We start from the raw sequence: 25,827 nt of genomic DNA, 5'->3' as shown, positions 1-25,827 counted from the left end.
TGGGAGGCCTCAGCCAAGGCTGGGTGTTAACCTTGATTCCGTTTTTCACAGACTCGCTCCTTCTTGGTTGGCTAGGCAACAATGTAAGTATAGAATCCATCTGGGTTAAAGCATGGCATTGGTGATGTGGGGACAAAGTGGACTCGCTTACCAGCTGGAGTGGGTTTTGTTCTGCAGGCAGCTGTAGCAGGACATGATTTGGCTCCTGATGTCGGCCAAGCTCCCAGTGGTGTCTCTGCCCCAGGCAACGTTACCCATTTCGATGGTGGGTATGCACACACACACACACACACACACACACACACACACACACACACACACACACACACACACACACACACACACACACACACACACACACACACACACACACACACACACACACACACACACACACACACACACACACACACACACACACACACACACACACACACACACACACACACACACAGTAGTTAGCAGCCCCACTGACTGCACCACACTAGCTAGCCAGTGGGAGAATCAAACAAGGAGCTAGCCAGTGAGATAACATCTGAATGCATCTGAAGAAATAGATATGTTGCATCAAGCATGGAGCCCCTTTACAACTCCCACAGAGACAGTTCCTTTCAGAGAATTATATATATATATATCTTTTTTTTAATCTTATCTTTAATGCACTATAATATCAGACACAGCTGGAGATTGAAATTGGAAGCAATTAGTGGACTCGATTGCAGAGGTGAAATCAAGCAAACACAAGAGAATTTAGGAAATGAGGGAGACAGAGAACAACTGTTCTGAGATCTAATCAGGAGCCTGAAACCAAAGCTTCATTCTCTCTGCTGCGTATTCTCTACCTTTTGTAAACAATGGAGCGAGTGTTGCATTGCAGAAGTAATCAGTGAAACTCCAAAGCTCATTCAGGGACATGGACTGAGATGACTTGTTCCCTCCACCTGCAATTAACCAGCTGACACATGGGGAGGAGAGAGTTTAGTAACTGAAAGTGTTGGATATGAGCTCAGAAGCAGTGTGTGTGTTCCTATACCCATCTTCTACTTTCAGCAGTATGAGCTATTCGCCTGACACAACGCAAATTCGTCCTCAATTCGATTTCCGAGAGGACACAGCATTTAAAAATGAAGGGGAGAGATTTGCGTTTCCTTCTCCTGAGAGAAAGCCCTTGCACTTACTACAGAGTGTAACTGAGGAGCAGAGCAATAAGTCTGGTTTCAGAGTGACAGTGGTGTCTGAGAACAGGGATGTTCTCAGACACCTGGACACTGTTTGAATGACACCTATCAAGCCTGCCTTACATCCAGGACACTGTTTGAATGACACCTATCAAGCCTGCCTTACATCCAGGACACTGTTTGAATGTCACCTATCAAGCCTGCCTTACATCCAGGACACTGTTTTAATGTCACCTATCAAGCCTGCCTTACATCCAGGACACTGTTTGAATATCACCTATCAAGCCTGGCTTACATCCAGGACACTGTTTGAATGTCACCTATCAAGCCTGCCTTACATCCAGGACACTGTTTGAATGTCACCTATCAAGCCTGCCTTACATCCAGGACACTGTTTGAATGAAACCTATCAAGCCTGCCTTACATCCAGGACACTGTTTGAATGTCACCTATCAAGCCTGCCTTACATCCAGGAGAGAGAGAGTGAGTGTGTTTAATGACGTTCAGCTAAGAGGAGACCTCAGACTAACAATATGATAGTTTTTAGCTGTAGGCCATACACTCTTTTATAAACTGGGTAGTCTGTTCCCTAAATGCTGATTGGCTGAAAGCGGTGGTATATCAGACCATATACGGGTGTGACAAAGCATGTATTTTTACTGCTTTAATAACGTTGTAACCAGTTTATAACAGCAATAAGACACCTCGGGGTTTGTGATACATGGACAGTATACCACGGCTAAGGGCTGTGTCCGGGCACTCTGTGTTGCGTCGTGCGTAAGAACAGCCCTTACCTGTGGGATATTGGCCATATACCCCCCCTCCCCGTGGCTTATTGCTTACATAGCACTCATGTACAGACATTCTCCTACTGCAATGTGTATGGTAATGTGACTGAGTCCATTTGTCCATGCACATAAACACATGCTAATGAGGGCGATGTATCCGTGTCTGTAGGGCAATGTATCCATGTCATGACTGACATTTTTAAGACCGAACAGGCTATACTGTATAATTTTGTCAACTATATTTATTTGTGTGTGCGTGTGCATGATTGACCCTCAGGGTTCAGTATCAGATTGGTGGTGTGTATGTCACCATGGCCATTAGAGCTCAGCTGCATTTTCCACAATGACAGATAAATGCAAGGGAGAGAAGAGAGAGAGAGGCTTCCCCCAATTTCCCATCCTCCACAAATGAGCACTTAAGATAGACAGAAAGCGGACAGACTGTGGCTAGATACTGTACCACGGTCAAGGGGCAGGGTTTTAATAGTTCCAGTAGGACAGGAGAAACACCATTCTGTATTGATTCCCATCCTACGTCATGATGTGGGAGGCCAGGGGGGGATCCCATCGGCAGGCCCAGTTTCCAAACGGTGAGCAAGGATCAAATCTATATCATTTTTTATTTCAGCCTGAGTGTGTGGAGTTTTACCGTGTGCATTGTGGCTGTCGTGAGTGTGTGTGTGTGTGTGTGTGTGTGTGTGTGTGTCAGAAGTCATATTCAGTGCAGTCTGTCCCTAAAGCAGATTCATAGTTCTAAAAGACATCCTCGTTAGTGAGATCAAAGGAATTCATGAGGCTTGGAGGAAATTGAAATAAGACTTCAGACAGTGAACTCTTTTAAACGTTGTTTTTTTCTTATTTTCTTTTTTTTTACAATTACTTGTTGGACCCACTGATTGAAGTTGCGCAATTCATATTTCTAAACTAGTTTTGCCATCGTGCACTACGGTCTGTCAAATATCACAATTCAATATAATGAACACATTGTTCATTTAAAATAAATGAAAAGGTGACATTGTGAGAAATGGAATATTACATGCAATACAACTGTGGAAAAATATGGTATTGTGGCCAAAATAAAAAAGGAAGGAGCATGTCAGGATTTTATTCTTTCTGGTACAATGTTTGATGATTACATGGGGCTTCTCATCCAGAAAATAAAGATCCAACATTCAATGAGTGCAGATGCTAGTCGAACAATGCAGTCTCTGTTACACTGCCAAGCACAGTATTATCACTAATATGGGGACATTTGATGACATCGTACATTCCTGATTAATAACAAAACGGTGCCCTCGGCAGTCCATTGAGAAATAGTTATGCATTTGACAACATTTCAATACCTCGCTGGAATTCAATCATTTTCAAATACAGAGTGACTTACATAAAGACACAGACTGATTTGCAAATACATTTAGAATATTCACAAACGTGTCAAATAATTCCTTCATTAGTATAACAAACAGCTATGTGGGGAAAAAAATAGTCTTCATTTAATGACGATTCATCAAAGAGTGTGAATTTGTTTAAATGAAATGTTACCGTTGAGGTATTGTGTTTCCAATGGATTACTGGCGAAAACCTGTACAGTACAGTAGTATCCCGGTCTATTTCCAAGTCTGGGCATTTCCTTTTATGGTCCCTTTGAGTTGTTTGGCTGTTATTTCCTGTGTCTCTACCTGACCTAGGTAAATATATGTCAAATACTATAGGTGCGCTTGATTTAACTTACCTACTACATAAGAATCGTCCCAAAAGTGCAAACTCTACCTCCTTGCACAGCAATCAAGCTAAATCAAGCACTTCTCCAGAATTTGAAAGTACCTGACAAAATGCATTTTGACCCAGGTCTGGTAATTTACTCACACCACTGTGCTGAGTTTAGAGGACTCCTCTGGCCTGTCCAGTTTGCTGGGAAGGGACTTGAGGTACTCCAGGTGTCTCCGTGCGTCCTCCTGGTTGTGCCTGACATAATACACCAGGTAGGAGATGACCATGGCGAACCAGCCGAACATGGTCACCAGCATGGCCACGTCCGTGGTCCTCTTGAGCCCTGCGCACAGGTCCAGGTCGGCCGCCACCATGATGAAGGGCACCCCTGTATCTATGCCAACGTCCTTGGGCTCCGAAGTGTGGCACATCACGCCAGCCAGTGATACCGGTTCCAGATCCAGCCGGGGCATAGCCACCTGGAGGCGGCAGTCACAGTGCCAGGGGTTGTGGGTGAGGTTGGCCTGGGCCCTCAGGCCCCCCAGGACCTCGGGCTCCAGGGTGGTCAGTCTGTTAGAGGACAGGTCTAGGCTCCTGAGAGAGGGGACCAGACCCCGGAAGGCCCCCGGCTCCATCTGAGTTAGCTCATTGTGGGAGAGGTCCAGCTCGTTGAGTAAAGGAAGCCCTGCAAAGGCGTCGGCGGGGATGGTGGTAAGGAGGTTACCGTCCAGGTAAAGTCGGCGAGTGTCATTGGGCAGGTCATGCGGCACCTCCGCCAGGTGCATGTTGCTGCAGCGCACCACCCTCCCGCCGTCGGCCATCTCGGAGCAGTAGCAGCTCTCGGAGCAGCCTGTGTTTGCCCCGTGGAGGCCCGCGGTGGTGGCCCCGAGCGCCAGGCTGTGCAGCAACAGGCATGCCACCAAGGAGTGGCACAGCAGCCACTCTGCCAGCAGCGACATGGTGGGATACAGGCATACCCTCCTGGAAGGACACAGCCCCTGGACCATCAGCCAAGACAACCCTGCATAGGTCACAGCTTCACCAACCAGCCGGCCTGAGAGACAATGAGGAAAAATGTCAGAGCGAAAATAATGAAGAAAAGGAACAAGGACAACAAGTGATTGCAAATGACACTAATATCAGTGTGGCAGAAGCAACACCTAACCATCTCGGTGTGAGTAATCCGAATTTCCATACAAGTGCCAGGTGTTATTTTTAAACCCACTTTGATCCTGACTGGGCTAATTGTAATGAATTGGCACTTGTGACATGACGAACAGAAAATGACAAAACACAGCTGTAGTGTAGAGGAGGAGTGGGATAGAGATCAGCGACGGCGTCATCCGTGCGTACAGATGACATATAATGTGCTTCCTGCCAGTGCTGTGATGGAACTCTCGTTGATTGGCATGTTTTTTCCTCTCTCGTCCCACTTCAACATTGCCGTGGAGTGACTTTGCATTACCATAATCCTGCTCTGATCCAGTGTAACTAGGGAGACAGACGCTCAAAATATATATGGTCATGGTTATTTTAGAACGCAAAGTACTGTCAGCCTCTAATGAGTGAGTGAATATCTCTGAAACTCAGTCTTAGGGTCTCTAGGAGCCTACAGTACCTAACCTAACCCGGTTTGGATGTAGGCTATGGGCTAGATTCAATCAGATCTGTCTTAACCCGCGATAACCGACAACTGCATAGCAGCATTACTGTTTTCGGCGATGTCACAGGTGGAACTACGTCTGGAGCTGTCGAGTCAGCAAGCGGATCCTGGCGTTATACTTATGGCGGACATTGCCATTGGCTGCACCGAGTTGCATTAGTACAAATCCCATGCAGAATTGCTACAAGTTCCAACACTGTGTGTTGTAATCTACAACTCGATTAGGCTGATATCAACCCTCATTTCATTTAATGGTTTTAAACTTGTTCTATAGAGCCTACACTCTCTCGTTCTGAACTTTCTAACACGGGTGGGATTTAAGGACAGGTGTGGTTTCGTGACAATGACGACAAGAGCAGCCGCTCACCGATTTGACTGCTTCCGAACACAGTTACACCTCAGACGTCGCCTAAACAAAAGCAATAAAACTGCTATGCAGTCGGCGGTTGTTGTGGGTTAAGGGCTCTATTCAATCTGTATCGTTGAAGCGTTCCAGATTGTGTGATAGAAAAGTGGAGGGCATTTCCGTTTGAGCCGACATATGCCCACCTACCGGGAATGCAGTCTCTGCTAACGTTTCAATTTCAATCACGCTGTAATAGAGCCCTAATGCGGGAACTAATTGAATCTAGGGGTGAGTCTGTTTGGATGTAGCCTATGTCTTCAGCGGTAAGTAGGTCATCTTTGGGTCATTTAATGTAAGTACATTTTGGGGCAATCAATGTAATGTTTCCGGACCCGTCGGTTCTGGAAACCCACTTTTCACTGAGACCCGACTCAGGTAACAGACTCTTGAGCAGCGCTGTCTGAGGCAGGCTGAGACGCAGTAAATGCCACAGTCCAGTATCGTTTTACCAATCCTCTCTAAACCGCATAGAATATGTTTCCCCACTGACACAAAACCCCAGAGAAAGTGTATGAGTTGGACGAGACGCTCACCCGTTTCACCGCAACACAACTGTAGTCTAGAGCAGGGTTTCACAAACTCGGACACCCTGGGTGCACGTTTTGGTATTTGCCCTAGCACTTTCTACACAGCCAATTCAAATAATCACAGCCTGTTGAGTACAGTTACAGTACATGATGCCTGTATGCAACAGGTAGATGTGATGGGATGGGAGCCATGTTGGATACAAAGATACCAGGTAGGAAAACCCTGGCCTAAAAGGTCTAAGAACCTTAGGAGAGCTTTTTTGGTCATAGGCTAGGTTGGTTTTATGGATTCATGCTCTTCATAATTGTAAATCTTGCACATAAAAAATGTAAACATATTCTTCCTAAAGTATTCACCAGTATACAAAAATTAAAAAACAACAACTATATAATGATAACTTAAAATAAATAAAACAGTAACTGGTATATTTACTTCCAACATGGCTCCCATCCCATCAGATCTGCCTGCTGCATACAGGGATAATGTACTGAAACTGTACTCTATCTGGCCGTTCGTCCAGCTTCTGGGAAATGAGCTCTATCTGACCAGACGGGCTCCACTTAGGCTGGTTTACAAATTACATAATCTAAGAGTGGCTCTTAAAGTCACATTACGAAAGGCAGCACGGCTCAATAAGAAGGACTGCGTCTCGCACACAGTCTCCTCGGAGCCAGGGTGAGGGATGGCCGAGTGTCTGGGAGGCCTGAATGGACCGTATAACAGCCACATTAGTGGTACATCTCACAGCATGTCAAAGTCTGGTTTATTGGGGTTCTGCTGAATGCGTGAGGAGGAGAAGGGTACAACCTAATAAAGAAAATGACCAGAGGCTAAACATAGCATCATTTAACTTGACAACCACTAATTCCAAACAATAAAGAAACCCATGATCTAAGTGGAATGGATTGATATACTGTGTGACTGTACTATAGTGTGTGTACTACAGTGTGCGACAGTGTGTGAGCGAGAGTAGGCTCAGTATTTAATTTGCTCAGTTACATCAGTTTTTTTCCTAAGGACTTAGTACTATATAGGCCAAGATAGTATTGAATATAAACTCTCTCAGTTACTTATTGTGGCCTGCAATAAGAAAATCTGATGTACCACCGTATAAACTGTTAATGTATATTAAAAATACCACAGGGCCTGGTGTACAGTGTGCACTCGCTGTCTGACTACAAGAAGAACATTTGAATGCATTAGATTAGACTATCCTCCCAGTAAGTGATATGGGGGAACTTGCAATTATCACCCGAAGGAAGGCCTCAGTCTTTTCCTATCCTGATTCCTCCCTCCTCCTCCTCCTCCACCTCGGTGCAGCGATGGATATTCTCTAGTCATTGGTTTGACGTTCACACGGTTAACCTTTGTGCGACGGAGCGTTCATGCAATAGAAGAAACTGGCTCTCGAGGCTTGCCACGAGACAGAAAACCCTTTTCCACAGTGGACACAGCATAGAAGTGTTATTGCAGGAATACTTGGGGGAAAACCCGGATTCACCTTGTTCCCTAGTACATGATGTTAGCAACTTTGGCTAAAGTAACTCTAAACATGTGTTTTGCATGTGAATTAGTTTCTCTGAATCGTTTCTTATATACAGTTCCTTTCAGCCGGACTGCTAGGCATCACACAAAAAAACTCTTACAGACAGTTCTAATACATTCAAACATTCAGAATGTGGGAACTTAATACATAAAATATTGATTTGGCAAATGTTCATGTACACAAAGGTAGGCCGACATTAATATGCCATTACTCTCCGACTGCACAACATTCAGGCTAAATGGATGCATTCTGGAAAGTGCAGGACGTCAACAATCCTCTGTAAGGAATGAACCTTGGCACATACAGTAGGCTATTATGAATTCATTGGGCCACTGACCTAAATTGGAGGTGTTTTAGGGATACCCTACATAACTTATTAATGATGGAATATGGAGGTGTAGTTTACAAAAGCATATCATATCCCCCTGAGATATGCTTTTGGAAAATACACCTCAATATTCCAACATGACAATGAAAAGGTCCCCAAACAATATAAAGGACATATGTATTAATAATATAATCAGATGCAAATGCAAGGCTGGCAAACATAAGAGCTTTCTTACCACTTCAGCTTTTGTTGTCTGGGAGAAGAACATTTGTCAGCATGCTTCACAGAACAGCGTCCATATCTCAAATGCGTTTACAGTACCCGCTTGCAATTCAGCGCAGCCGGAGAATCCGCGTCACAACCCCATGGACTGGAGCCTGCTTACCAGCATTCAATACCGATGGTTGTTGCCTCTCCGCTCCCCTCGATCTAGTTGAAATAAGCACGACTGTAAATATAAAGAGGGACAGGAGGATCCGTTACCAAAACGTAACCTATTCTTGTCTTAAAATTGTAATATCAAGCCGTCATGCGCAGGCACAGGAGCGTTGAAGCATAAAATCTCCTCGCCACACATACACCACCTGCTACAGTAGATGGTTACTGCTGCGCTGTGCGCTTTGCTGTGCGCGTCAACCCACATCGTGACTTCTGAGAGGCTGGAAACCTTTCCATGATTAATGTCATGCGCAGCCTTCAAGGGACGTGTGTCAAGGCTGAGAATGCTAAAATGACCTGCGCAGAATTACCTTTTTCTGAACAATTATCCGAGCAATACAATAGCCTATGGTCACATGGGAAGTAGGCTACTAATGACTAATTAGTACTTACTAATGGGGGATTGTTAGAGATACAATCTCAGAGATAACAATAATATACAAAATGCTGACTATCCAAATTATAGACCATGTCTGAGTGCTTCCAAGTAGAAAAACTGTGCTATGTAGAACCTAAAAGGGTTATCCGGTTGTCCCATAGTTCCAGGTAGAACCCATTCCACAGAGGGTTCTACATGGAACACAAAATAGTTCTACCTGGAATCAAAAATGGTTCTCCCATATCGACAGCCGAAAAAACGTTTCTGAACCCTTTTTTTCTATGAGTGTAGGCCTACGTCTATATGCAATGAGTGCTTCTGACTCTTGACACTAACTCTAGTTCACTTGAACTACAGGATTAACTGAATGACAACAGAGACTAAATGCAATTGTAATGAATAGTTTGGGGTAGGCCTCATCTCCAAGGAATGCTTCTTGTAACCAGATGTGTTAAGCGGAGCGACACAAGGGAACCCTAGAGCAGACCAAGATGAGGAAACAAGGGATGAATGAACCAAAAATGTTTATTGTTACACAGAGAGATATGGAGTGCAGATCCAGGGAAGCTTGGATGTTTGCAGAAAAACCAGACTGAGGTTGGAGTTGGCTGAGTAGAACAGGGTTAACAGGTCCTGAGGGGAATCCAAGGTAGTGGTGGTGAGTAAAATCCAGAGCAAGGTAGTTGGGTTGTGTAATGTGGAACAGGAGCCAGAGACTGCAATGAGGAACATAAACAGTGTCAGGCAGGGAAATAGGCACAGCAGAGTAACAAGATCTTGTGTAATCGTACATGGCTAGAATCACGAACTGACTGAGCAGAGATTACAATTTGGCAGAGTGGAATTGGCAGGACTGAGTATTTGTAGAGGTCTTGATTATGGAACGAGTTGCAGCTGGTAGGGATTCAGCTCTGACTTCAGCACATCTGTCTCCAACCACACAGAGAGGGAGAGACAGAGTGTACAGGGGGAGTAACTGCAGGTCAAGAAGACACTGGATGAACACCAGAGGGCGTAGCAGGAGCAGATGTGACAAGATGCTGATGACAGGTTGCCCTATGCTGGCCTGCTGGCATCGAAACCCCCGCCCTTCAGTTGGCGGGGGTGGGATTGTGGAAGGTCGTTGGAAGACTGCTGCTGCAAAACAGAAAGTGAGAGACACAAGGGTTGAGTTGACATAAATACTTCCCTAGATGTTTTCCCATTGGTTGGAAGAATGGAAAGTGATTATTGCACGAGTGAGCCAGGAGGTTGTCCAACAATTGTGGTGGAATTGCTTTAGTGTGCCATGCTCATAGGCTGAAGTTAATAGGTGAATGACATTTCATAGGCTTGCTAATAGTAATGGACGGGGAGAGTTGTGATGCTATGCTGACGAGGTGACATTTTCCCCTCATTTACTGTATTTCTATACAATTTAAATAACTCTAAAATGATATTTGGAGAACAGCAAAAACAAGCAAAAATGACCCCAGCCATTATCACAATGGTTCCTGTAGCTTCATTCACCTCAGTCGATCAACAAACACATCGTCTATTAGCTATATAATTAGCCGCTATACATTAATGGGGCAATTGTAAATCATGCAGCGCTGTGTGTCACGATCACAGATTTTAGAGAAACAACAAATGTCGATACTTACACGGTTGAAGTCGGAAGTTTACATACACTTAGGTTGGAGTCATTAAAACTCATTTTTCAACCACTCCACACATTTTTTATTAAAAACTATCGTTTTGGCAAGTCGGTTAGTACATCTACTTCGTGCAAAACACAAGTAATTTTTCCAACAATTGTTTACAGACAGATTATTTAATTTATAATTCACTGTATCACAATCCCAGTGGGTCAGAAGTTTACATAGACTATGTTGACTGTGCCTTTAAACAGCTTGGAAAATTCCCGAAAATTATGTCATGGCTTTAGAAGCTTAAGCTAATTGACATAATTTAAGTCAATTGGAGTTGTACCTGTGGATGTATTTCAAGGGATACCTTCAAACTCAGTGCCTCTTTTCTTGACATCATGAGAAAATCAAAAGAAATCAGCCAAGACCTCATAAAGAAGTTGTAGACCTCCACAAGTCTGGTTCATCCTTGGGAGCAATTTCCAAACACCTGAAGGTACCACGATCATCTTTACAAACAATAGTACGCAAGTATAAACACCATGGGACCACGCAGCCGTCATACCGCTCAGGAAGGAGACGTGTTCTGTCTCCTAGAAATTAACGTACTTTGGTGAGAAAAGTGCAAGTCAATGACAGAACAACAGCAAAGGACCTTGTGCAGATGCTGGAGGAAACGGATACAAAAGTATTTATATCCACAGTAAAAACGAGTCCTATATCGACATAACCTGAAAGGCCGCTCAGCAAGGAAGAAGCCACTGCTCCAAAACCGCCTTACAAAAAGCCAGACTACGGTTTGCAACTGCAAATGGGGACAAAGATCGTACTTTTTGGATAAATGTCCTCTGGTCTGATGAAACAAAAATAGAACTGTTTGGCAATAATTATGACCATCGTTATGTTTGGAGGAAAAAGGGGGAGGCTTGCAAGCCGAAGTACACCATCCCAACCATGAAGCACTGGGGTTGCAGCATCATGTTGTGGGGGTGCTTTGCTGCAGGAGGGACTGGTGCACTTCAGGGACTGGTGCATCTCAAGACTTCAGTCAGGAAGTTAAAGCTTGGTTGCAAATATGTCTTCCAAATGGACAATGACCCCAAGCATACTTCCAAAGTTGGGCAAAATGTCTTAAAGTCAAGGTAAAGTCAAAGTCAAGGTATTGGAGTGGCCATCACAAAGCCCTGACCTCAATCCTATAGAACATTTGTGGGCAGAACTGAAAAAGTGTGTGCGAGCAAGGAGGCCTACAAACCTGACTCAGTTACACCAGCTCTATCAGGAGGCCTACAAACCTGACTCAGTTACACCAGCTCTGTCAGGAGGCCTACAAACCTGACTCAGTTACACCAGCTCTGTCAGGAGGCCTACAAACCTGACTCAGTTACACCAGCTCTGTCAGGAGGCCTACAAACCTGACTCAGTTACACCAGCTCTGTCAGGAGGCCTTACAAACCTGACTCAGTTACACCAGCTCTGTCAGGAGGCCTTACAAACCTGACTCAGTTACACCAGCTCTGTCAGGAGGAATGGAACAAAATCCACCCATCTTATTGTGGGAAGCTTGTGGATGGCTACCCAAAACATTTGACCCAAGTTAAACAATTGAAAGGCAATGCTACCAAATACTAATTGAGTGTATGTAAACCTCTGACCCACTGGGAATGTGATAAAAGAAATAAAAGCTGAATTAAAACATTCTCTCTACTTTTATTCTGACACTTCAAATTCTTAAAATAAAGTGGTGATCCTAACTGTCCAAAAACAAAATTTTCACTCAGATTAAAATGTCAGGAATTGTGAAAAACTGAATTTAAATGTATTTGGCTGAGGTGTATGTAAACTTTTGACTTCAACTGTGAGTGTTTTATATCAGCTGAAAGCTTAAATTCCTGTTAATATAACTGCACTGTCCAATTTACAGTAGCTATTTCTGCGAAAAAATGCCATGCTATTGTTTGAGGTGAGCTCCTAACAACAAAACACTTTTTTCACCGCGATAGGTTTAATACATTCACCGCTGAAGGTGAAATGTGTACTTAATATGTTGAACTTCAGCTACACTGTCTGTCATCGTAAAATAGGCCTAAAGAGTCCAATTGTGAGCTAAGCAAAGACTCTGTTCTCAAAGGCTATCTTCACTAGGAAAGAGCACCCTGCTTGATATCTGAAATGGCTGAAATAGAAGGAGGAATCTCCAAAATGTAGAAGAATTACTTGTTGGTTATTACTGCATTGTCGGAACTAGAAGCACAAGCATTTCGCTACACTCGCATTAACATCTGCTAACCATGTGTATGTGACAAATAAAAATTTATTTGATTTGATTTGATTTGAATTGAAAATGTGTTTATGGAGGATATCCATTAAGTGTAGTGGAGAAGAGAGAGAGAAGACTCACTTTCACCTGTCTCATTAAACAGAAAAAAGAAGGATGAGGATCAAAAACAAATGAATGCAGCTCTGCATACTTACTGATAAAAGAGATAGAAGCGTGACTAAAGGAAGGTTAGGGACAATATAATTACATAAGAAGGACAGCACATGTACAGAGTAGCAAGACAATAATATATTTAAAGGGGTTGAAAATAACCTCAGAAGAGAGGGTGTGAAAGGCAGGGAAGGAGAGAGAGAGAGAGAGAGAGCGAGAGGGGGGAGGAAGGGAAAGAGGGCGAGAGAGAGGAGCGTTTTGAGGAAAATGGAGCACGGGAGAGGGGAATGGAGAGAGCTGTCAAATTCTTACTTGCTTTCTCAAACCTTGTTTCCTCAATTCCTTACAAAGCTCGTTGGAGGAGGAGGCCTGGGGGAGGGACCTTAAAATCCTCTTCTCTAGTGCAAGGATGTGCTGGCGAGTAACGTTTTGAGACACAGCCAGGGTTTGCAGCTGCAATGGGGAGCCGTAAGAGAGCTAAAGACAAACGAGTGTCACAGAGGTCGTCAGGGTGGAAGTTTGCTTTGAGAGGACACCGATGCTCTCTCTCTCACCCCTCAAGAACACACTGTCACAATGCTCTGATAGTCCTTACAATGCTCTGATAGTCCTCACAACGCTCTGATTGTCCTCGCAATGCTCTGATTGTCCTCGCAACGCTCTGATTGTCCTCGCAACGCTCTGATTGTCCTCGCAACGCTCTGATTGTCCTCGCAACGCTCTGATTGTCCTCACAACGCTCTGATTGTCCTCACAACACTCTGATTGTCCTCACAACGCTCTGATTGTCCTCACAACACTCCTGCCATTGCGCTAGATTGCCCGCAAGTAATCTCTCTTGTAATCTACCGTTCATTGTGCTAGAGTGCCAGCATGGAATGCAGTACTCAATAATGTTAAGTGAAGATGTTCTTAAGTGAAAATGTTCTGAAGTGAAGTTCGTTATGTTTTGGCTGAGGCTTTGTGTGTACATGTCTGTCTATATGCAGTAGACACCAGACCAGGCTGCAGTTTACATTTTCCATCTCTGCCCAACTTTCCCTGACTAGTGTGCGTCCAGTGTTCAGTATGCCTCGTCAGGCCTCTGACTGCAGGAGGAGTGTGATGGTTTTATAAAGGAAGCTCATTAAAGCTGCACGGTGTCTCCACACCTGGTGTGTGTGTCTTCAGCCCTGATGCCTTGCCCCCTGTCCCTTGTCAGCCCTGGTTAGCTTCTAAGCCAGGCACAGCTAGTTTTACTGGGTGCTTCTGGCTGACAGGTACCCTCACACATAAAGGTTCCACACACCTGTTGCCAGGCTCACACATACACCCACTCAGGTATAATCAATGACACTCAGGAGAAGACACACACACACACACACACACACACACACACACACACACACACACACACACACACACACACACACACACACACACACACACACACACACACACACACATTTGTTTTACTATCCTTGTGGGGATCAAACAATTGATTTCCAATTGAAATTGACACACACAGAAATGTTTTATATATAAAAATGTAATAATGAAAAGGATGACATGACCGTCAGCCCACGGGCCTTAGAAAATGTCTTTTTAAAATACATTTATGCAATTTCTTTGTTATACTAATCTATAATGACCTTTTGGATGATCAGTGGACCAAGGTGGCCCGGCCGGGTTTTCTCATAGGCTGAGGTCGCGCAAATTTACATTCAAAGTCAAATTCTACATCAGCAAAGAGACCTGCTCCGACTCTGTCATCAGTTAGAAAAACCCCAGAAACAGTGCCTGTAAACGTCGGGAGAGCATATTCTACATTGTCACCTCACTCAAAACATTCTATGTTTTGTGTGTCTAAACCCGGGATTTGGTCAAACAGTAAAGTGCATTATTGTCACGGTTCCTGTAAGTCTCCGCTCTCCCCATGTGCCTGTGCCCTCACTGGGGCCTGTTGCTGCAATGAGCGAGCCACTCTCCTCTCACCCCATGCGCTCGAGAGAGAGAGAAAAAAAATATTCTAAACATACAACAAGATTCGTCCCCTTGTCAAAGAGAGGAGGGCCTCAGTTTTCGGTAGGTAAAATTATGCATTTCTCAACTCTCAATATTCATCTCAGTAGCATCTATTTTACAACCAAGATATTTGAGATATGGAGGTCATGGGTCGTAGCCTACAACTGCAACGTCTATTTTAGGACATTTAATTTTCTTTTGGATGAATACATGGCTACTAGCAGTGGGTACTATACTTAGAGACAGCAATTAAGCAACGTGTCTTCAGATGTTGAAACCCAAATGAATTAGCCTATGTTATTAGTTAGTGCACATAATCTTATTTTATATGAAACCTTATATTAACAGGTAAGTTGACTGAGAACACTTGACATTTTCCACATGGTGTTACTTTACAGCCTTATTCTAAAATGGCCTAAATGCTTTTTTCCCTCATCAATCTACACACAATACCCCATAACGACAAAACAAAAACAGGTTTAAAAAACTGAAATATCACATTTAACTAAGATTTCAGACCCTTTACTCAGTACTTTGTTGAAGCATCTTTGGCAGCGATTACAGCCTTGAGTCTTTTTGAGTGTGACGCTACAAGTTTGGCACACCTGTATTTGGTGAGTTTCTCCCATTCTTCTCTGCAGAGGTGCTTAGGTTCTTTGTCCTGTTGGAAGTTGAACATTCGCCCCAGTCTGAGGTCCTGAGCACTCTGGAGCAGGTTTTTATCAAGGATCTGTCTGTACTTTGCTCCGTTCATCTCACCCTCGATCCTGACTAGTCTCCCTGCTGCTGAAAAACATTGCTGCAGCATGATGCTGCCTCCATGTTTCACCGTAGGGATGGTGCCAGATTTCCTCCAGACGTGACGCTTGGCTTTCAGGCCAAAGAGTTCCATCTTGGTTTTATCAGACCAGAGAACCTTGTTTCTCATGGTCTGAGAGTCATTTAGGTGCATTTTGGCAAACTCCAAGCGGGCAGTCGTGCTTTTTACTGAGGAGTGGCTTCTGTCTGGTCACTCTACCATAAAGGCCTGATTGGTGGAGTGCTGCAGAGATTGGTGTCCTTCTGGAAAGTTCTCCCATCTCCACAGAGGAACTCTGGAACTCTGTCAGAGTGACCATCGGGTTCTTGGTCACCTCCCTGACCAAGGCCCTTCTCCCCCGATTGCCCAGTTTGGCTGAGCAGCCAGCTCTAGGAAGAGTCTTGGTGGTTCCAAACTTCTTCCATTTAAAAATGATTTTGAATAAATTTGCCCAAAATTCTAAAAGACTGTTTTCACTTTGTCATTATGGGGTACTGTGTGTAGATTGATGAGAAAAAAATGTTAATTTCATTCATTTTAGAATAAGGCTGTTACCTAACAAAATGTGGAAAAAGTGAAGGGGTCTGAATACTTAATAAATAAAATGAGCAGATTTCTGGACATGGTAGGATAGATTCAGGGCATAATGGTAGGGTAGGGTATGGTAGGGTGTGGGTACAGTGGAGGTAAACTTAGGCATTGAGTGACGATAAGAGAGGTTGCATCTCTGGATGCACTAGTTATGCTGGGTGAGGTCACCGCATGTGTAGGAGTTGGGACAACAGAGGTATCTGAGGCATGTTGAGTGGGACTAGGGGCTCCACAGAAAAACTAAAACAATGATAATTATCCTAAACAACAGTATACAAGACATATTGACATTAGAGAGAGACAGTTTTTGTTACCGGATGGATTGGATGGATATTGTATTCTTGAATTTAAATGTTTTAAAACATATTCTAAAATGTGTTTGCATAATCAATCTATTAAATGAATTGCCTTTATCAATTATCTGGCAGGAGTCAGTCTTTCCTTTTTGTTCAATGATATGATTGAGAAAATCCACCCCTTTACTGAACCATTTGATAGGTCATTTGACTATTGACTAAGTTTTTAAACGGTGACATGAACATTTGGTACACATTTCTCAACTGAATGTAGGATTCATCCCTGAGTACTTTCATCCAATAAGCAGCCGTTAAACACGTTCATTTCAAACAAAGCAGTGTTCCCCCTTTGTTGACAGATATGAAATTGAATTGCACGTTTTGCAAGTTGAACTCACCCATTGTCGGATAAAGGAGACCTCTCACTATATTGGTCTTCATGTCAGAAATAATGGAAGGTATTTTCTCTGGTAGAACCGAACAAGCTTTCTGGTAAAAACGTGTGATGACCAGTCTCTGTCCCAGACGGTCTGGTGAATGTAAGATTTTACTCTATACCAGGATGCATTTCCTGTGCACAGCTCCTCTGTCTCTCCCTCATTTGTGCTGTTGCATCTAGGGTAGATGGTTGTGTTCTCCGTAAAGCCCATGTGCCCTGTATGATTTCTAGATAAACCAGGGAGAATCAAAAGTGAGAGCTTGATGGTCTTGACCTACGGAAGTGGATTAGGAAGGCAAAGACCCAAAACAGTGAGTCGAGAGTCACATCTTTTACTTCCCAATGCTCATATTATTTTTTATGGTTGGACCTTTTCTCACTTGGTTGAACACCTTCTACTCCTCTTCAAAGAAAAAGTGGAGACATAAAGTTCACCTCAAAAGCATGCAATGAGAACCCTGTTTATTTTAGTGCAATCAACCAACAGTTTATACTTAAAGCTAGTTCCTCAACAATACTGGAACTGATCAAAGACACAGAAAGGGACACCCCACCGACGTAATACAAAAAACGACAGTTCGGATTTGACCCAATGGATCAAATATGCTGAACATTTCGATTGGTTACAAAAAGCTAAATAAAATAGAGCAATACCATGTCATATGTCTCGTTTAAGTGTCAACTATAGCAACTATTGCATCTGAATTATTGTTACTTAACTTTATTTACACATCAATGTGTTGATGCCAATGAGTTACTTTAGTGACACACAGTCCACTGTTACTCCTCCTAATAGTTTTGATAAATGTCTTTGTTCACGTCATGCGCTACAACATTGTCATAGGCAGAGACATTGCCATAATCGGCGTCTGCACTATTCACTTTCTCACGAGACCCACCACAAACACGCTTTCTGTGAACGTTTCCCTCCCTTTCACCCTCCTCCTCGTTGAAACAGACATCCTCCGTGTTCCCAGAGCGGCGCCCTTTTTTATTCCTATTCTTCTTTTCACCCTTCCCGCTCTCCAGACTTCTCTCGTCACAGACGTTTTCAACATTCACGTAGTCCTCCTCCTCTTCTACTTTGTCGTCCTCGCCTCTGTTGTCGATACCTGTTGCGTAACAATTTGCTCATTAATATTCGCCACAGGAAACGCTGGGGTTTAAAAACTTTCAAAAAAAAAACATCCGGACGAAATGATGTCGACAAAAGTCTTTGAAGTCAATTTTGAGATTCTGCTTAACTCAAATTTTCAAGCTCAAGGTGTAAATTAAGTCCAGATTCAGCCTTTGTTTGCAGTATAGTCATAGCACTTACATTCTCTCTGGTCAGTCTCTGTAGATGGCTTGCTGCTCCTCCATGTCCTCCTGCTGACGAGACAGATGACGAGCAGAAACAGGAGCGCTAGCGCACCAGTCCCTCCAGAGGCAATGATGGGGACCATAGAGGCTGAGGAAAAGGTAGATATTTCAAGGCTGAGACCTACAGTACAGATCAAGAATTGCCGATGGCCAATTCATATGACATAAAAACAAAAAGAAAGTGATGACAAAAAAAAGGATGATAAGTCACGTTACGACGTTGTGATTCTTCTCTCTTAGGGGTGAATATGATGTAAAAGCCATTTTGAAAAACTTTTTATTTTAAAACACGTGTTGTTTTACCTCTAATGGTGACAGCTAGTTCACTATTAGCCGACCTGAATGACCGCGTGGAGATGTTGACTCCATAGCTGCAGCTATATTTCCCCTGGTCTTTATACTCTGCAACAGGGAAGTGGAAGCAGGCAGAGTGGTTGACTGCTGGCGTAGTCTCTGTTCTGTTGGAACCAGAGAAGTCCAGATAGAAGAGGCCTCCAGGATACTGTGACTGAATGGAGCAGATGATGGAGAAGCTGTGGCCCCTGGTCACCTCTGGCCCATGAGGTTCCCAAAACATCCCTCCATTTGGAGGACTGAGAGAGATGTTGGGCTGTAGCAGGACCACTTGGAAGAAAGTAAACAGCAATATGACAGTAATGTGATTCCATATTCACACCTTGTAACTGAGAAATATGTGTGTGATGGACAAGGTAATCAGTCTCTCATCTCTATCAAGGCTATGAATCTTAAATATTTAGATATAGATTAGGCAGCATTTGTTTCCCAACTACCACCTCACCTTTAGTAACGTTGCTGTAAGGGGAGCTGATGGCTTTGCCGTTGGAGTGGGTTCTGTAGAGACAGCTGTAACTGCCCTGGTGTGAAGCGTCCATCTTAAACTTTGTTAAAGTAGCCCTGGGCTGTGGGGATCCAACGGTCACGGTCATGACGGAGTCTCCATTCAGATAGAAGATGAACTCCACAGAAGTGTCTTGAGTCAATAAGTATCCAACCCCTTTGTTTTGGCATTACAGAGGATACGGGATGGAAGAGTGCAGGTGAGCTGGACCTCCTCTCCATGCAAGAAGGCAGAGTCCCTCAGTTGAGCAGTGAACTTCATACACAGATTCAACCACAAACAGGGGGTCTGTGGATGAGTGAAGGCTTCTGCACACACAACCCCTGTTGGTCAAAGAAGGGTTGTGAGGCTGTAATAGGGTGATGGAAACAATAATCACAACCTATCTGGTCTTCAAACTATATAAGCCACATGCTCTGTTCTAGGTTGCCCCCATCTGGTCATATAGCACCAAGTCAGGCCTGGGTTAAATTTCTTTGTGCAACGGTCAACTATCCACTAGGTGGCAGAGCAGGCTACAATACTGCAGTAATATGCTTTTTTAGGATTTTCCCTATGACGAGACCTTACTGCACAATTCAAACCATTCAAACCAAATGTCTAGACAAGGCAAAGAGACTCCCTTACCTGAACAAATAACACCTGCGTCGTTACCATGATTACAGTTATGTGTTCCTTCTCTTGTGTGTGGGCACTGTGTGATGGAGCACTCCGTGCCAGAGCAGCCAACATCATCCTGCCAGATGGGCCCACTGCCCTGACCAAAGTAGGCCCTCTCTGGTGCACTATCAGCTCTCCCACAGCCAAGCTGTCTGCAAACCACAGCAGCATCATTCAAGTCCCACACGTCGTCACACACGGTCCGCCAGTGACCAGTTTGATAGACCTCCACCCTCCCAGAGCAGAGGTCACTCCCATTGACCAGTCTGATATTAGGTTGAACTAGGCATGAAAGAACATTTGACAATAAAATGCATTTCAGTAACCGTTTTTATCAACTAAATCAATGCCAAGTTGACAACTAAAATCAAGGTATTTCGACTTGTATCAACCACAATAGCAACAGAGGGACATTTCTTACCTGAGCAGACAACTCTGGCATCTTGAGCCTGTAAACAGTCATGGTGTTTCAAACCTCCATGTGAGCATTCTGTGAGGGAGCTCTCAGTGCCTTTACACCCAACATCATCCAGCCAAGTAGGCCTGCCACCACTACCCTGACCTATGTGGGCACTACCTTGGGCACTCACAGCTCTCCCACAGCCCAGCTGGCCACACACCACATTGGCATCATTTACGTCCCACTTCTGGTCACACACTCGTCCCCACTGGCCCTTGTAAAGAATCTCTACTGTCCCCGAGCAGCGACTAGTGCCATCGACCAGCCTGATCTCTTCACCAGCTCAAAAAGAGGAAAAGAGATGATCGGGAAAATGTATTAATGATCAATAAGCAAATTAACACTGTCGGTATGGTGAAAGATGTTCTATTCAAAGTTTTGTTACAAACGTGCTACTGAATCTTTTCGGACTTATTTCATGTGTACTTTTAAATGTATTTAAATGATATTCAAACATGCTACTTAAAACCTTTTGGGGACTTGTGTTCACATGTACGCTGAACAAATGTCATGTTTTGGTCTCATGTTTCCTCCCAGAAATGTTCCATATGCACAAAAAGCCTTTTCTTTCAAATTTGTGTACACAAATTTGTTTACATCCTTCTGAGCATTTCTCCTTCACCAAGATAATCCATCCACAGGTGTCATATCAAGAAGCTGATTAAACAGCATGATCATTACACAAGTGCCCCTTGTGCTGGAGACAGTACAAGGTCACTCTAAAATATGTAGTTTTGTCACAAAACACAATGCCACAGATGCCTCAAGTTTTGAGGGATGAATCCCGGTTTCGACTGTACCAGGAAGATGACAGACAGCGTTTATGGCATTGTGTGGGCGAGCGGTTTGCTGATGTCAACGTTGTGAACAGAGTGCCCCATGGTGGTTGTGGGGTTATGGTACAGGCAGGCATAAGCTACGGACAACGAACACAACATCATTTTATCAATGGCAATTTGAATGCACAGAGATACCGTGACGAGATCCTCATTGTTTTTCCATTCATCCGCCGCCATCAGCTCATATTTCAGCATGATGATGCCCCATGTCGCAAGGCTCTGTACACAATTCCTGGAAGCTGAAAATGTCACAGTTCTTCCATGGTCTGCATACTCATCAGACATGTCATCTACTGAGCATGTTTGGGATGCTCTGGATCTATGTGTACGGCAGCGTGTTCCAGTGCCTGCCAATATCCAGCAACTTTGCACATTCACTGAAGAGGAGTCGGACAATATTCCATAGGCCACAATCAACAACCTGAACAACTCTATGCGAAAGAAATGTGTCGCGCTGCATGAGGCAAGTGGTGTTAACACCAGATACTGACTGGTTTTCTGATCCACGCCCCTACCTTTTATTTTTAGGGTATCTGTGACCAACAGATGCATATTTGTATTCCCAGTCATGTGAAACCCATAGATTAGGGGCTAATGAATGCATTTCAATTGACTGATTTCCTTGTATGAACTGCAACTCAATAAAATCGTTGAAATTGTTGTATGTTACGTTTTATATTTTCGTTCAGTGTAAATTAACACTTACCTGCCAATGAACACAACACCATTTGATGAGCTGTTGGGGAGAAACACCGACAACCAAAACATTACAATTGAATACACATTTACTGAAGTTGCCATTTCTAAATGGATAACACCTTACTATAATGTCCAGTAAAAAAATCACAAGGTTTTTATGTTTTAACTCATGAACTGTTATTATTACATTTGTAAATGTTAAAACGCTTTATGTAGATAGTTATTGACACATTCATAAACAACTTTAAATGTAAACCAAGCAAACAGACAATGTTTCCATGTTGTGGTATTTACACCATTTGTAAAGCCGGATGGTTATACAGTGCATTCGAAAGTATTCACAACCCTTCACTTATTCTAAAATGGATTAAATAATTTGTCTTCCTAATCAATCTACACACAATATCCCATAATGGCAAAATCGAAAAACAGGTTCAGACATTTTTGTTAATTTTTTCCAAAATAAAAACAGTCATACCTTATTTACAGAAGTTTTCAGACCCTTTCCTATGAGACTCGAAATTGAGCTCAGGTGCATCATGTTTCAATTGATCATCCTTGAGATGTTTCTACAACTTGATTGGAGTCCAGCTGTGGTAAACTAAATTCATTGGACATGATTTGGAAAGACACACAACTGTCTATATAAGGTCCCACAGTTGACAGTGCATGTCAGAGGTAAGGTCCCACAGTTGACAGTGCACGTCAGAACCCGATGGTCACTCTGACAGAGTGTGACCATCTCTGGAGGAGTTCCTCTTCGGAGATGGGAGAACCTTCCAGAAGAACAACAATCGCTGCAGCAGTCCACCAATCAGGCCTTTATGGTAGAGTGGCCAGACGGAAGCTGCTCCTCAGTAAAAGGCACATTACAGCCCGCTTGGAGTCTGCCAAAAGCCATCTAAAGGACTCTGAGACCATGAGAAACGAGATTCTCTGGTCTAATGAAACCAAGATTGAACTATTTGGCCTGGATACCAAGTGTCACGTGTGGAGGAAACCAGGCACTGATTATCACCTGGCCAATACAATCTCTACGGTGAAGCATGGTTGTGGCAGCATCACGCTGTGCGGATGTTTTTCAGCGGCAGGGACTGGGAGACTAGTCAGGATCGAGGGAAAGATGAATGAAGCAAAGTATAGAGAGATCCTTGATGAAAACTGCTCCAGAGAGCTCAGGACCACAACCAAGACAATGCAGGAGCTGCTTCGGGACATTTCTCTGAATGTCCTTGAGTGGCCCAGCTAGAGCTCGGACTTGAACCCGATCGAGCATCTCTGGAGAGTCCATTTATCCTGACACAGCTTGAAACGATCTGGAGAGAAGAACGGGAGAAACTCCCCAAATACAGGTGTGCCAAGCTCAGAAAATGTGGAAAAGGTGAAGTGGTCTGACTACTTTCCGAATGCACTGTATGTCAAGCTCAATCATTTCCTTTGTGAAACTTCCCTGTTAGAGATGTACTTCTCATGTAGAGGAGTTAACTTGTGGTTAACATTTGCAATACTCTCACAGACCAACAGTTTGGTATACAAGTGAAAGCTACGTTTTTAGAATCAGTTTCACACAATATGTGTCACGTCTTGATCTTAGTTCCTTTTTTATGTCTCCGTTTTAGTTTGGTCAGGGCGTGAGTTGGGGTGGGCATTCTGTTTTCTATTTCTATGTGTTTGGCCTGGTATGGTTCCCAATCAGAGGCAGCTGGCAATCGTTGTCTCTGATTGAGAACCATACTTAGGCAGCCTGTTTTCCCACTATGATTTGTGGGTAGTTGTTTTCTGTGTTTACCATACAGGACTATTTCAGTTTTTACTTATTTCTATTGTTCTTTTGTATTCAGTGTTCGGTTATATTTCATTAAAATATGGACACTTACCACGCTGCGCATTGGTCCGATCTTTCCTCCTCAGAAGAAGAAGAGGAGGAAAACCATTACAATATGGCACTCTTCCTTTGTTTAAAATTGGCTTAATCCTGTTTTCTGCAAAATGCTATTAAATGACTCAACTCTTTACTTTGCTAAAAAGTTTCTCCACTTGATGTTGACTAATGTTATTTCCTTTTGTAATATGTTAACAGTGTTGGGGAACTACTCTGAAAATATAGTTTAAGAAGCTACCAATGTCACACTGGAGGACAAAGTTGAGCTACTGTGAAGCTGCCGTTGAGAGAAATATTGTTTGCGTAACTAAAGTTACTTTGAAAAAGTAATTCACTACAGCACAACGTCCCCCTGAAAAATGATCATATGTAAATCTGAAATGTCATAATACAAAATGTTTAAAAAAAAACAAGACTGGAAGAATACTTAACTCTAGAGTCAAATGTTAACAGTGTACTGAGATCTATGTGAGCCAGATTAGAGAGTGCATCGGCTTCGCCCAGTGGTTCAGGACAGAAAAAAATAGTGGGTAGTTTCAGTAGTTAGCTACACCGCTACATGTCAAAAGGGTAAATAACTACTGAAAATACGATTTTAATTTGGATAAACTACCACCGAGCTAATGCAAAACGTATGTCAGATATAGCTTGTGTTACAGTTACTCAGATTATAGTTTCGAGTTCTAGATTCTAGTTGGAGGACTTGGTGAAAAATATAAAAATTATATACAGTGCCTTGCAAAAAAAAAATCGCCCCCTTGTGTCACGACTTCCACCGACGGTGGTTCCTCTCCCTGTCAGGCAGTGGTCGGCGTCGCCGGCCTACTCGCAATCACCGATCCATGTTTCCTTTTCCGTTTGTTTTGTCTTTGGTTCATTCACACCTGCTTTAATTTCTGTGTGCATATTTACCCCTGTTTCCCCGCTTAGGTTTGTGCAGGAATATTTTCCCTCCTCGGCTTCTTCAGTGTATTTCGCGTGTGTTTATTATAGTAAGGTGCGTTGTGTTTTTGCGCCTTACGGAAGTACTGTTAGTGCCCATTGTCGTGGGCGTTGTTTTGGGGTATTGTACTGTACCGTTTTTTTTTAACTTGCCCTTATTCAAATATACACTACACTGACATCTCTGCTCTCCTGCGTTTGACTCCTTACCTACCTTCAGTGCATAAACGCAACACCTTGGCATTTTCCTATTTTGTTGCATTACAACCTGTAATTTAAATCGATTTGTATTTGGATTTCATGTAATGGAAGAGTCAAAATTGGTGAAGTGAAATTTAAAAAAGTACTTGTTTCAAAAAAAATAAAAAACAGAAAAGTGGTGTGTGCATATGTATTCACCCCATTTGCTATGAAACACGTTAATAAGATCTGGTACAACCAATTACCTTCAGAAGTCACATAATTCATTAAATAAAGTCCACCTGTGTGCAATCTAAGTGTCACATGATCTCAGTATGTATACACACCGATTTAAAAAGGCCCCAGTGTCTGCAACACCACTAAGCAAGGGGCACCACCAAGCAAGCGCCAAGGAGCTCAACAAACAGGTCAGGGACAAAGTTGTGGAGAAGTACAGCTCAGGGTTGGATTATAAAAAAAATATCCAAAACTTTGAACATCCCATGGAGCACCATTAAATCCATTATTAAACAATTTAAAGAATATGGCACCACAACAAACCTGGCAAAAGAGGGCCGCCCACTATAAATCACAAATCACGCAAGGAGGGCATTAATCAGAGAGGCAACTAAGAGACCAAAGATAACCCTGAAGGAGCTACAAAGCTCCACAGCAGAGATTGGAGTATCTGTCCGTAGGACCATTTTAAGCCGTACACTCCATATAGCTGGGCTTTATGGAAGAGTGGCCAGAAAAAAAGCCATTGCTTAAAGAAAACAATAAGCAAACACG

The 25,827-nt window shown here is 43.3% G+C and overlaps 3 protein-coding genes across 3 annotated transcripts in view; all 3 read right to left on the bottom strand.

Moving 5' to 3' along the window:
• Nucleotides 1-3,057: 3,057 nt before the first annotated feature.
• On the bottom strand, nt 3,058-8,588 carry LOC135553667 (leucine-rich repeat-containing protein 3B-like). Its single transcript, XM_064985621.1, has 2 exons — nt 8,383-8,588; nt 3,058-4,730 (listed from the first exon to the last, which is right to left on the bottom strand). The coding sequence occupies exon 2, from the start codon at nt 4,681-4,683 to the stop codon at nt 3,829-3,831; it is 855 nt and encodes a 284-aa protein (XP_064841693.1). The 5' UTR covers nt 4,684-4,730; nt 8,383-8,588; the 3' UTR covers nt 3,058-3,828.
• Nucleotides 8,589-17,603: 9,015 nt separating this feature from the next.
• LOC135553950 (uncharacterized) lies at nt 17,604-19,486 on the bottom strand. The gene is made up of 4 exons (XM_064985909.1): nt 19,314-19,486; nt 18,818-19,138; nt 18,471-18,602; nt 17,604-18,264 (listed from the first exon to the last, which is right to left on the bottom strand). The coding sequence occupies exons 1-4, from the start codon at nt 19,459-19,461 to the stop codon at nt 17,942-17,944; spliced, it is 924 nt and encodes a 307-aa protein (XP_064841981.1). The 5' UTR covers nt 19,462-19,486; the 3' UTR covers nt 17,604-17,941.
• A 25-nt stretch (nt 19,487-19,511) lies between these two features.
• LOC135554859 (uncharacterized) overlaps nt 19,512-25,827 on the bottom strand; it is a 39,703-nt gene continuing 33,387 nt past the window's right edge. The window contains exons 11-14 of the mRNA XM_064987294.1: nt 22,039-22,068; nt 20,455-20,775; nt 20,001-20,315; nt 19,512-19,681 (exon numbers count right to left, since the gene is read on the bottom strand). Of these exons, the coding sequence (XP_064843366.1) occupies nt 19,512-19,681; nt 20,001-20,315; nt 20,455-20,775; nt 22,039-22,068 (836 nt within the window). The remainder of the gene's footprint in view (nt 19,682-20,000; nt 20,316-20,454; nt 20,776-22,038; nt 22,069-25,827) is intronic.

Source organism: Oncorhynchus masou, chromosome 14 (assembly GCF_036934945.1).
Source record: "Oncorhynchus masou masou isolate Uvic2021 chromosome 14, UVic_Omas_1.1, whole genome shotgun sequence".
Classification (NCBI taxonomy): Eukaryota; Metazoa; Chordata; class Actinopteri; order Salmoniformes; family Salmonidae; genus Oncorhynchus; species Oncorhynchus masou.
Note: the sequence above shows the minus strand (reverse complement) of the source record. Positions and strands in the feature narration are given on the sequence as shown.